This window comes from Primulina eburnea, chromosome 6 (genome assembly GCF_022965805.1).
Source record: "Primulina eburnea isolate SZY01 chromosome 6, ASM2296580v1, whole genome shotgun sequence".
NCBI classification, from domain to species: Eukaryota; Viridiplantae; Streptophyta; class Magnoliopsida; order Lamiales; family Gesneriaceae; genus Primulina; species Primulina eburnea.
In genome coordinates this window covers 9280248-9293858 of record NC_133106.1, presented here as the reverse complement: position 1 = coordinate 9293858, position 13611 = coordinate 9280248, and the positions used below count along the sequence as shown (strand labels likewise).

The window sequence follows — 13611 nt, the reverse complement described above, 5'->3', positions numbered from 1 at the left end:
TAACTAATAGGTAATTAATGAAGAGTAGGTCTCATGTGAGACCGTCTCACGGATCTTAATCCGTGAGACGGGTCAACCCTACCCATATTCACAATAAAAAGTAATACTTTTAGCATAAAAAATAATACTTTTTCATGGATTACCCAAATAAGAGATCCGTCTCACAAATATAACCCGTGAGACCGTCTCACACAAGTTTTTGCCATTAATGAAATTTATATGCATCGTTGAAATGTCCGGACCAAGTTAAAACGCCTGTGCTATTCAAAGCTACGAACACCTGGACTCTAAATTAAATTACCATTTTACCCATAAATTTTATCCAAATTCCAAGCCAGGGGCAGGCGGCAGCTCTCCTCTGGTCAAATCTTTAGATGAAATCACTGCATTCCTCAAATTCGGATTCATTTCATTCCTTTCAATCTTCAAAACTATGCTATTTTCTCAGAAGATTTCATGGATTCTGAGATTTATCCTCCTTCTTGGATTAGGGTTTGAATTTGGGGAAGCACTGAAAGTCCCGTTTCGAGTGAACGACGTTCTTCCGGTGCTGCCGCGTCAGATATCTTGGCCTGTCCTCAACAACATTCACAGTGCTGTGGATTTGTTGCCGCAGTACATTGGATCATTGACGCCGAATAATGGGTCGATTAACTGGAAAGGCGCTTGCTTCTTCGATAACGAGGCGAAGATTGACTTCACCGATTCTGGTGATCGGGGGATTGGGGGCGGCCTTATTCATCTATCGGTTTGTGATCTTGATATATATTCGTGAATATCGTTTTTTTTATGTGTGTGTCGTGAGTGGAAATTTGAATTGGAATGCTGGTTTGATTGTGTGCATTTGTTTGACGCTATACTTGTTTTGCTAAATTGGGGTAGTGGGCAATAATTTTATATCGAATGAGATTTATTTATGTGGCTCTTACGTATCATGTGCGAGTATTGCTATCACGAACAATGGCATCCAGATAAAAAGTTAAAAAATGCTTAGATTCAAACCGATAAAACTTCACAAAAGACATCTTTCGTCCTCTGTTGATATATTTGTGAGTAATTGAGGTTTTTGTGGCCCAATTAAATGTTTCAAGCAGAGTAGGGTGTAATTCAGTTTGAAGACTAAAAATTGGTTTGGGAAATGATAGTTCATGGTATGGGCATTATTTGAGATTTATCAATTCATTCGTTGCAGGAGATGTGATGCATTCTTAGTTAAAAAATTGGGGAAAGTGCCAAATAAGTAGATTGATCACAATGATGTGGTTGAATTCGTAATTGTTGTTGGTTGAGTTATGTCTAATACAAGTGTTCATTGATTTTTGTAAAAATCTGGATAATGTTGTTGTTTGATGAAAATTCTGCTACTTATTGGAAGTCTTATTGTTCAGAATGCATAAATAAATACATTTAAGGCTGTTGTTAAGACTAGTATGTAGTTATTCCATAAGACCTGTGCAGGTTGGAGATACCGGATAATCATATATATTTTTACATATGTTGGTACATGTGAATCGAATTCTATGCGCTATCCATTCGAAAGAATCTATTTTCTTTTCCTTTTTTTCAATATTAGTGTCTATCTATCGAGATTCTACTTACGTTTAAACTGTTTGTTACTTTTTTCAGACTGCTGCAGCCCACAGTTGGACATGTATGGATTTATATGTATTTGCTACGCCTTATAGGGTTACTTGGGACTACTATTTTTCTGCCCGAGACCACACTCTTAGAATTGAATCTTGGGAGGAACCTGCTGAAGTGGAATATGTACGAGTTTTTTTAGCAGTTACTTGCTTATGATAACTTTGATTAGTATAAGCTGACATTTGGAACCCCATTGAGCAGGTAAAGCAACATGGGATCTCAGTATTTCTTATGCCTTCAGGAATGCTTGGGACACTGCTCTCGATGGTTGATATACTGCCTCTGTTTTCCAACACTGGTTGGGGACAGAATGCTAACCTGGCTTTTCTCAAGAAACATATGAGTGCATCATTTGAAAAACGTCATCAACCATCCCGTGCTACGATCAACCCACAAGATGTGCATTCTGGAGACTTTTTAGCTGTTTCAAAGATCCGTGGACGATGGGGGTGGATTTGAGACACTGGAGAAGTGGGTCACTGGTGCATTTGCTGGACATACAGCTGTATGCCTGAAGGATGACTTGGGTAATCTTTGGGTTGGCGAGTCTGGACACGAGAATGAAAAGGTGTGCAGTGTGTGATATATTTCTGGCTGTATGTAAATGTTGATTCCACCGACTCTCCTCTATTTTCATCTAAGATTTAACACATTTTCGTAACATGATATGTCAACGAAGAAGCTTCCAAGATACTTGAATTTCAGTTCTTTCCTTCTTTTTTTCACTAATGAAAGCATTAATTCGGGAACTTGGCATTTTTATGTCAGTAGTATATTTCCTGTGAGCTAAACTCGATAGCTATTGGAAGATGAAAATAACATTACAAATTTTTAAAGTTGCAATACCATGTAATGCAAATGTTATTTACTTGATTTCCCTTTAATATCTTTAATAGTGCTTTTGACTTTGTAAGGCTGAAATTGCAAATTTGGAGTAATGACACGTGAGATACATCAGATTGCCAAGGATATCATGTCAAGGAATTTATTTTAACACCTGATGAGTTGGCTCTTCAGAAGTATTTTCACTTGTTATAGCAAGTAGGAAATATTTATTTGTCATCTTGTATAAAAAAAATTAATAGAAGGGTTTTGAGATTGAGATTTATGGCTCTTAAATAGTTTATCATATTCTCTGTTTAAGTTGTTATGATGCTTGAGAGTCATTTACATTTGGATATTTATGTTGTTTTGCTACGGGTCTCCTTGTTACCTGCAGGGCGAAGAAATTATTGTTGTACTTCCCTGGGATGAATGGTGGGAATTGGCGCTCAAGGATAGTTCCAATCCACAAATAGCTTTGCTGCCCTTACATCCAGAAGTGCGAGCAAGGTTTAATAACTCTGCAGCCTGGGAATATGCTCGGCAGATGTCCGGCAAGCCATATGGCTATCACAATATGATCTTTAGTTGGATAGACACTGTAGCTGACAATTATCCCCCACCTCTAGATGCTCACTTGGTATGTGTTTTTATATGCTCTCTTGAATGAAATTTTCCAATCATATGACATCTTAATGTTGGTTTCATTAATAGCTCGCTGAAGTGGACTTTGTTTCTGAATTCAGATTAGAATGAGGACTGCTTGTTTTTCCTGACCAGAAGATTGTTTGCAGGTCATTTCTGTCATGTCTATGTGGACCAGAATGCAGCCAGCATATGCTGCAAACATGTGGAATGAAGCTCTTAATATGCGACTTGGGACTGAGGTCACCTGTTATTTTTTTATTTTTTTTAAAAAAACCGAATTCGTTATTTGTCTTTTTGCCGGCTAGTTTCTGAAGGATACACTACAAACTTGAAAACTGTATTTTCAGGGTAATTTGATTATTATGACTGATGACGCAAGCCTAAAATTGAATCCAGTGATGATTATACTGCGATAAATGTATTGTTGATCTGGAAAAGACAATCTCTATTTTGTATCACACTTTTTCTAGTTAATTTTACTGGTAAAAATCTGAATTGTGAGTAAACTTGTATGTGCGTTATTCTTGCTTCTGTTGATGGCCTCACTCGGAAGTTAAACACGTTGGAAGCAACGATAAAGTTTATCCAAACTTCAGTTTTAATGGTTGCCAGATGTCTCATCTCTTGTTTTTTCAATTTTGTAGGATCTGGATTTGTATGAAATTATAACCGAGACTGAAAAACGTGGCATAACTTTTGATCAACTAATCACTGTTCCTGAACAAGATGAATGGGTTTATAGTGATGGGAAGTCTACAACATGCGTGGCATTTATTCTTGCCATGTATAAAGCAGCTGGAGTATTTGGACCGATTTCAAATTCAATCCAAGTAACTGAGTTTACGGTAAGCACCGTGAGCCTGTCTCCATACACAGCCACCGTAAAGGAATCTATTTATCAGGCCCCTTAGATGAATAAAACTTGAGAAGTTATGTGACTTTTTGTTATTGGTCCCTCCATAATCCATTCGTTTGGTCAGCTTGTCTCCCCTCATCCCTGCTCAACCCCACCACCTCTGCCCCCAGATTTGTGGATTTGCTCCTGTTTTATCTTACAATCTCTGCTTGTCCATTTGCAGATCAGGGACGCTTACATGCTCAAGATTTTTGAAAGCAACAGGACAAATTTGCCAAATTGGTGCAACAATGATGAGGATCAGCTTCCTTTCTGCCAAATATTGGGCGAGTATAAAATGGAATTGCCATTTTATAACACTTTGGAGCCATACGCGAACATGAATGAGAACTGCCCTTCTCTGCCTCCAACTTATGAGAGGCCTACTCATTGCTGATTGCTGGATCTTTGGTTTTGGATATGATTAGAATTGTACAAAAAATTATCGAATTTCGTACTGCGGTGCTAGCTTATAATACTTGTCCAACTTAGATCAATAGTTTCCACTTACGATGAATGTAATATTTAGCTTACGGTTCCATGTGAGAATTCAACAAAGTTTCTAGACTCGTGACATTTTATACTATGTTATATTATGAATGACTAGCAACGAGTATGTTAGTTGCTTATTGCAATTTAATCAAAGTTAGTAGTGTGAATTTGTTAAAAACTAACCCGTAAACTAACATGCATACAGTGTAATTTATATTCTGTTGATCGTTGTATCACAGTGGATATAGTTGGAATGATACGTATCAAGAGGTTGAAGGTACATATCACATATATAGCATTATTCGTCATCATACAATACAAAATCTAACATCCCTATGCTGTGTCTCGAGTCATCCAGAGGGTTTGGGCTATACTTACTAGATTTCATTGTGTGTGAAGATATATGAAGTTGAAGTCCAAATCAAATTTCTCCATCCCAAAGTTCCTCAATTGTCTTGTAAGGGCCGCGGACTGATCTGTAATCCAATCCAAGACATACTTTGCCTTGTGGGATTTTGCTAATCTTATCAACTTCTTCACTACTCAAAGACCACCCTAATATGTCTGCATTTTGCTCCATTCTCTCTTTGTTAAAACTCTTCACCAACAATCCAATTTCTTGCTCATAAGCCCATCTCAAGCAAACCTGTGTTATCCGTCCCACAAGATTCGTAGTTGAAACCAAAAGTTGTAACCAAAAAGGAAAAGGGAATGGGAATGAAGGGATGGGGTGTCACAAGAGGAAATTTTATATAATGATGTCAGTAACTATTTTGCATCAGTTTTCGTTTTACAAAAATAATATACAAAATTTTGAAGATTTTAAACCTCAGGCCTATAGGCTATAGTGTATTTTACCTGAGCAACAGTCTTCTCTTTGGTCTGGGCTATTTGCTTGAGCACTTCTGATTCCAGAACTCTTTGTGTCCCATAAAATGTTCCGACTGATCCTAAAGTAGAATAAGCAACAACAAGAATTCCCCAGTCCTTGCAGAATTCTCTCAGCTTCTTTTGTTGCCAACATGGATTCACCTCAACCTGTCAAATTCAACACTTACTAGTCAATCATTTCATCATCTATAAAATTTCAATAACAATATTTTCCAATCTTAAATTTTTGTCATCTCAATAACTTGGTTTACAGCAGGTGGAATCCTCGCAATGTCCAAGATTTCCTGAAGCTTCCTGCAAGAAAAATTGCTGACTCCGATAGATTTTGTGAGGCCAGTTCTTTGGCACTCTTCCATGGCTGTCCAGACCGAGGCAAAATCCATAGGAAGAAAGTCATCTTCTTTAATGGGATACTCCATTTTTCCAGGCTTAGCACTCACAGGCCAATGTATCAGATACAAATCAACGTAACCCGTATCTAGATTTCTGCAAATTTTGCAACACAGAGGAAAAAACATTCCATAACAGTTGACTCCCATACAAAAACTAAAAGACAAGTATTAAAAGCATATACTACTTGAGGGTTTTCATTAGTGCTGGGAGAACATATTGGCCATGAGCATCATTACACCAAAGCTTAGAAGTGATAAATAGCTCTTCCCGCGACTTGATCAGGCCCCTGTTTACAGCTTCAACTACGGCTTCTCCAAGAGGTTTCTCTGAATTATACAGTGAAGCAGTGTCAAAATGCCTGTAACCAAGTTGGATGGCTTCTAAAACAGCTCTCTTTGTTGTTTCCGAATCAACAGGAGGATCAGATGCTGTTCCAAATCCAAGAACAGGTATCTTTCCAGTGCCTGAATTCAGATTGATTTCTGGGATAGGTAAGATGATTGGATTGGTATCCATTTTTTGGAGGCTGTGGTGAGTATATTATTTAACTTATATAGTTGACAAGTCAGTTTTACTTGTTCATTTTCGATTTTGCCTTGTGCTGGTTGGAATCTTATACATTTTTATATAAGAAAGTATGAAACATAAAACACAACAAGCCAAGTAATATATATGCGTTGCATCATAAAAATATAAAGTATAATATTATGAGATTGTGGTTTAATAGCATTACGACAAGCGGCGTGGAAATGGTTGGAAAGTTCCATTTTCGCGGTATAATGGTTTAAAGTTAAAGATACATCATTTATCATTATATTGCCCCTATTCCAAGATTTTCACCAACATTTCCCATTAACCAATAAGATATTAAAACGAATAGTGTTGGAAACGGAAGTGAAGAATGGTAGGATGGTAAGAAAGGATTGCTATTATTATAGAAAGAACACAAACTAAATTGATTATGGGACCACCATATCTGCTTTAAATTTGGTGATACAAATAGTAAATTAAGTACCATCTAGTCCAGAAACCATTGTCTAGTGGCGCAAACTGCAGATTTTAAAGTGATTATCTGATATGTTTTGCAACCTGAAACAATTCAAACAGATCAACCCCGAGCTGCGGCAAATGCTTTAGGAAATGAAATGGAGAACCAGACAGCGTAGTGAGAGCATGAATACTATCCGAAAAAGATGCTAGTTATGAGCATTATTTGTTCAAGTTTTTCGAAAAATGGATTGGTGATCGATGGTGTGAAAAACTTGAAAGTGGATTTGAAAACAATGCACGAGTATTCCATCCATTGAGTCTAGCTGATTTCACATGCTCTAGTCCATTTTATGTCAAGTAAAATTTGTTAATTTTACATTTCTTTGGTGTATTATATATATATGATTTCATGATGTTAAACAAGAAAGTCAAAAGATAGCATTTGGTTTATATTCACAAACAACAATCAAATGAATTCTGTATTCTTTACATATATATTCACAATACAAACTCTAAATAAAAAGTAATAAAACTAACATCGAAACAACTCCAACTCACAACAAGTCTCCAGGTATATATAAAACTTCCTCTACTTATGTGCTCTGTTTTGATATTTTTGTTTCATCCAGTGGAATCCCGCGGTGGCTCCCGCCTTAACCTTCTTCACACCGGTGGTGGCCGCCGCCTTGGTCTTGTCAACCTTGCCGGAGAACTTCGACGACGAATTCGAATTCGTGTTACTTGTGGGATAACTATACGATGGTTGAGGATCCCATTGATCAGCCCAAGAGGTCTCGTATGAACTATTTGATGCCATCGCACGTATTCAACTTCAAATCAAAAGATCAATTTTTTTTTTAAAAAAAAAAACTATCACTCGAACAGAAATTCTAAGGGTTGGTTTTATTTGTTTATTTGAGATTGAAATGTTGGGAATTCAAGGATGGAGGTGATGGTATTTATATATGTTCTTGGTTGGCGGTGATGAATTGCGTTTGCTACAACTACGTAGGCACGCGTGTAATGAACGTTGTGTGTTCGAGGAAATTCAAAGTTTTTGAACTGAAAAATGTTTTTGAATCGAGACTTTTGGGCAGTCAAATATATTCGGTTTCTAGAACTAATCCGATTTCTAGAACTAATTATCGAGTGAGTCTCTTGTTAAACGGTCTCATTAACTTTTATCATGGGTCAACCCTACCGATATTCACAATCAAAGTAACACTTTTAGTATAAAAAATAATATTTTTTTCATGTATGACCCAAATAAGAGATTTGTCTCACACAATACGATCTGTGTAACCGTTTCACACAAGTTTTTGTCATAATTAATTAATCACATTTTTTTTTTTCATATGAACGTCCAAATTTAATTTTATGTGTCAGTTCCGAATCATAGGTCAAAATTTTATTGATCGGAAGAATTGTAAGAGATGACAATTGAGTTCTCGAATATTTATGAATAAACACACTTGTGAGATAATATAATAATTATTTAATCCACAAGTGATGACTCCTAAAAAAATTTATTATTTTTTTAGAAAAAACTTGGGTAGTTTGTTTATCTAGAAAGAAGATGGAAATTTTGGTCAAATTGGGCTCCTATTGAAGAAATTAAGTAATAATGATAATAATACTAATAATAAAATTAGAAGTTTGTTTATTAATTGAGTAGGTCTCTTGTGAAATGATCTCACGAATCTTTATCTGTGAGACATATCAACCCTACCGATATTCACAATAAAAGTAATACTTTTAGCATAAAAAATAATATTTTTTCATGGATGACTCAAATAAGAGATCCGTCTCACAAAATATGACTCTTGAGACCGTCTCACATAAGTTTTTACCTTATTAATTTTATTTTTCCAGTGATTTTTTTAATCATGTGAAAAAAACATTCAAACTTATATAGCTAAGATATAGATAATTTTATAGTTTATGTTGGTTAGGCGGCATGGCCTTCAACTAATTTAATTATGTCTCACGAAGAAAAATTGCTGTACCTAAATTTCAAGAAAAGGATGTCAACAAATTTAATGGCTCAATTAATGTCGTACCTAACCTTGGTTAATTTTATTCAATAGGGTTAGAGTTCACGAAAGCTTATCCATATAAAATTTCGATTATAATTTTATTGTTAAAAATAAAATAATCGATAAAAAGTAGAATGAATTTCAAATACATATATTATTAGGAGAAAATTGTTAGAAACTCAAATAATCTTGTTTTTGATGATAACAAAACTTGTTATATGTTTCCGACAAATTTATTTCAAGTGTGAAGTTGTTAATTCAATATTGAAGTTGAAACTCGAAATTACCCAAATTTAGGTGAGCTGCAGTATTTTGATGATATCTCACAAACTAATATTCCAAATGACTAGCTATCAAAATGGTTGGAAAGCCAACACAATTATCTAGAAATCATATCTCAGGCCCGTCGAGTGAATTCGAATGTTATCGAGGTGAAATGGTTGTCTCAAAATCTGATCGTCCAAACATCTTCGAGCCGAACGACTCGATAGACTGGCTCTGATATTTCGGTGATATCTCAGCTCAATTATTTAAATGGAACGATTCAGCATGTGTGAAAAGATAATACAATTATCTACAAATCATCTTTAAATATTGAAGTCTCAATCAAAGCTTAAGAAGCTGATAATTCGCAATTAAGTTGCTAGTTCTGCACATGTTGCATAAAGACCTTAAGTGTGTACAAAGTCCGATATTTCAAGTATATTACTCTCATGAACTCGAAATGGCGTGATTCATGATTCTATAGAAAGCTAATAAAATTGGATACAATTTTCATGTTTATCATTTTGCACATAAATCAACGAATCAAGAGCTATATTCACCAGACTAGACAACGTTTCACTCAACTATTTTGATCATCCACTCAACCACTTCACTCCACCGTTTTGGTCATCCACTCAATCGTTTCGCTCAACCGACCGGTTCATTCAATCAGATGTTTTGCTCTTAGAACCGAAATATACCTGCACCTGTCAGAAAGTCAAATATGACCGTTGCAATGTCAAAAACAATACATAACCTTTTCTAACGGCCATATACTTATGTCTAACATATATATCACTCTTAGAGACTATATATTCTGAAGGGAAATAATATTTCTATTTTAAATTATATATTTTATTTATTTCCCTAATATGGTTTTCTTTGTTGATTTGATTGAGCAAATATTTAATATGATTTTGCCTTCCTTAGATAATGAGATCATAATTCAAGAGATATGATATTATTGTTTAAAAAAGAGTTTATTCCTAATAAAACTCTCATTTTACTTGTATTTTAGGTTTCCTTGTGGAGATATGATTCTTCACCTATAAATAAGAGGTAAAGCTCATTGATAAAGGCTGCTTCGATATCGACCATACATACACACACGTAGCAGAGATTTGCAGAGTAAAATTATTCTCGAAGCCGTTGCTGTTTGGAGTGGTGATTCCCGTGTTGCGCTGAATGTTGCCAACATTTATAGACAATATCCGTAACGATGTTGACTGAAGATTGCATCTAATTGATAGTGGTTTCCGGGATCAAGTTTTGCTTTCTTGATTACGTTTATTTTTGTTTTGGTTATTTATTTTAGAGAGATTTTATTTTCTCAACTTATTGAGAAAATTGATTTTGGTACAATCACCAGTGATAGGTTTTTGTGTAAACATTGTGGTTTTCTAGTGATTAATTTTTGCCATAAGACACCGCACAAGTATTTATACTTGTGCATATTTAATCTTGTCCATCTATTTATTTCAAGTCAATTTGTGTTATAAAAGTTAATTTTCCGCTGCATGTAGATGTTGTCCGAGATGTTGTAACATCTGTCACAACATTTAATTCTGACAAAACACAAATTTACTATTCTTAATCTTATTCTGACATTTTTAGTATTTTTAGCATCTGTCGAACAAAATAATCCTTAAAAGTGGTATCAGAGCCTACTCTTGATATACTAAGTGCTGATTCCTGTTTTTGTTTTTGTTTGACAGAACTAATCAAATGGACAATTCATTTGCAAGCGCAGCACTTCGACCACCAGTTCTAGATGGTACCAATTACAGCCTATGGAAGGTCAAAATAAGATAATACATAAAATCTTTAGATGAACGGTCATGGCAGCGTGTCATCAATGGATGGACTCCACCGGTCATGATAGATCAAGAGGGTGACAAACGGCCAAAGCATGAAACTGACTGGACTGCTGATGAAGTGCTTCGAACCACAACTCAAAGGCTTTGAATGTTATATTCACATCGGTTGGCATGAACATGTTCAGTTTAATCACAAACTGTATTTCGGCTAAAAGTGCATGAGATACCCTCCAAAGTCACTGTGAAGGGTCTGATAGTGTGCGACGAACCGGATTAAGGATGCTTGCTTCCAAATTCGAGATGATGAGGATGGAAGATTCTGAGAACATACTCGAGTACGATCGCCGCCTACGGGAAATTGCTAATGAGGCATTCAGTGTTGGAGAAGCTATCTCCAATGAGCGTCTAGTTAGCAAAGTCCTCCGTTCTCTGCCCGAAAGATTCAACATAAAAATTTGCGCAATAGATTAGGCTAAGGACACTTCAAAGATGGCATTGGAAGACCTTATCAGTTCATTACGTACTTTCGAGATGAACCTGGACATGCAGAAGAAGGATAAAGGGAAGACAATTGCACTCCAAGCTTCAAATTACTCCTACAACGAACTCCTTCAAATATCTCAAGAAGTCAATGATTCTGATCTCTGCGAGGATTCTATCTCCTTTATCACAAAAAAATTTGGTGATTACTTGAAAAGAATCCGAGATAAAAAGAAGGATGCACAACCATCTAAATTTCCTATCCTTCCTGCACCTGAAAAGTCACAAAAGTACCCTGCCAAGCAACAATTTCAGCCAATGAATGAAGGCATGGGACAATACAATTCAAAAAGGTATGATTCAGTGCAGTGTTGAGAGTGCAAGGGCTTTGGACACTATGACAATGAATGTGCTAACCGATTGCGAAAAAACAAAGGCTACAATGTGTCTCTAAGCGATGAAAAATCCGATGTTGAGGAGAAATCCACTGATGAAGAAAGTCAAACCTCCTTGACTGCACTGTTTACAGAAAATCGCTGGCTGCAGGTGAATCCTTTAGGTGTTGCCCTAAGTGTTGCCACACTTGGCTGCAACATCTGCACAAATTCAGTATGTTTGAAATCCACAACTTCTGGAAATTTGAGTGGAGATGATGAATCAGAAGCTGATGATGAAGAATCACTCTTGAAAGTGTGCAAAAGCTTTATGAAGAGTTATTTGAAGATTGGACCAAAAGAAACAAGTTGAACACAAGTCTTGTGAAGGATAACACTGATCTAAAAGCCGTAGTTGCCAAACTTGAGGTAATTTTGAGCAAAAAGGATTTGGAACTTGGAAAGATCAAAGAAGAACTCCAAAAATCAACTGAAACCTTGTCCAAGTTTAATTCGAGCACATCAAAATTTGAAACCATTCTTTCAATGGGAAGAGATGACAAGAAGGGTTTGGGATTTAAAGACAGTGTATATGAAACTGGTGAATCTTCAAAATCCACTGTCTTTGTGAAAAGAAAAACTGAAACATTCACACCGCCACAATCTACATCTTCAACCAAAAGCCTTCCACCGAAAAGACAACCCACTGCATCTGTTACTAAGAAGAGAAAACAAAGGTATGTGTGCTATTACTGTTTTAGGCCTGAACATATCAAGCACTACTGTTTTAAACTCAGGGATGATCGTATGAATCGAAAGTCGAGTAGGATGTTGCCCCGAATGTTGTCTAACACTTCCTGCAACACCTTCCACCATTGACCTACAGTAAGACAAATTTGGGTACCAAAGGTAAAAACGCACTATAAAGTTGTCTATACCTCGTTAAAAACTAACACTGCAGGTCATTGGTACTTTGATAGTGGAAGCTCGCGCCACATGACTGGATCACGAGAATGTCTCACCGATTATGTTGAACAAAAATGTGGCAGAGTGACATATAGAGGGGGAGCTAAAGGAAAAATTGTTGGAAAGGGTACTTTGAAAGTTGAAGGACTACCAAAGCTCCACAATGTGCTTCATGTTGAAGGATTAAATTCAAATTTAATAAGCATAAGCCAATTGTGTGATAATAATTTGCTTGTTAAGTTTGATAAACATACTTGTGAAGTTTTTGATGAATCTAACAAGTGCATTAGACAGGTACAAGGTCTTTGGATAATTGCTATCAAATAGGTGAGGAACTTTCGTGCAAACATGTGCAAATCACCGAACTTGACCTTTGGCATCAAAAACTCGAACATGCAAATTTCAAAACCTTGAAGAACTTGAGCAAGTACGATGCAGTACGAGGTATTCCTAATCTTTCATCTGGAATATCATATGTGTGCAGAGATTGTCAAAAAGGAAAACAGACACGCGTGTCGCACCCAGTGTTGCCAACATCTGGGACAACATGCTGTCTGGAATTACTGCACATGGATCTTATGGGTCCCATGGAAGTAGAAAGCGTTGGAGGTAAGAAGTATTCTTTTGTTGTGTGTTGATGATTTCTCACGGTTTTCATGGGTTAGCTTCATTAGGGAGAAATCAGACACTTATGATGTGTTTAAACAATTGCTCACAAGAATATCAAACTTCCATAATTTAAAAGTGAGAAGGATCAGAATTGATCACAGTAAAAAATTTGAAAACACATCCTTCTCATCCTTCTGTGACAGGAAAGGTATTTCACACGAATTTTCAGCACAAAAAAACCCGACAGCAAACTGGCATTGCCGAACGCAAGAACATGACTCTGCAAGAAA

General features: G+C 36.2%; 1 protein-coding gene and 1 pseudogene across 2 annotated transcripts; one reads left to right on the top strand and one right to left on the bottom strand.

The window, feature by feature from the left end:
• Positions 1 to 318: 318 nt before the first annotated feature.
• On the top strand, positions 319 to 4578 carry LOC140833805 (uncharacterized; annotated as a pseudogene).
• A 189-nt stretch (positions 4579 to 4767) lies between these two features.
• LOC140833806 (non-functional NADPH-dependent codeinone reductase 2-like) lies at positions 4768 to 6426 on the bottom strand. Of its 2 annotated transcripts, none has more exons than XM_073198233.1 (4): positions 5970 to 6426; positions 5644 to 5878; positions 5360 to 5539; positions 4768 to 5147 (listed from the first exon to the last, which is right to left on the bottom strand). In XM_073198233.1, exons 1-4 carry the CDS (start codon positions 6299 to 6301, stop codon positions 4923 to 4925), a joined length of 972 nt encoding a protein of 323 aa, XP_073054334.1. In that variant the 5' UTR covers positions 6302 to 6426; the 3' UTR covers positions 4768 to 4922. The 2 variants fall into 2 exon arrangements, with proteins under 2 accessions (XP_073054334.1, XP_073054333.1); XM_073198232.1 differs by having other exon boundaries at positions 5635 to 5878; positions 5970 to 6413.
• Between the last annotated feature and the right edge of the window lie 7185 nt (positions 6427 to 13611).

What these genes read in the sequence shown, in the direction of transcription:
- LOC140833806 (XM_073198232.1), bottom strand. Translation starts at nt 6,301, where the DNA reads ATGGATACCAATCCAATCATCTTACCTATCCCAGAAATCAATCTGAAT. An exon ending in GCACTAATGAAAACCCTCAA is followed by an intron (nt 5,879 to 5,969) that starts GTAGTATATGCT and finishes CAAAATTTGCAG; the next exon opens with AAATCTAGATACGGGTTACG. An exon ending in AAGAGAAGACTGTTGCTCAG is followed by an intron (nt 5,148 to 5,359) that starts GTAAAATACACT and finishes CGGATAACACAG; the next exon opens with GTTTGCTTGAGATGGGCTTA.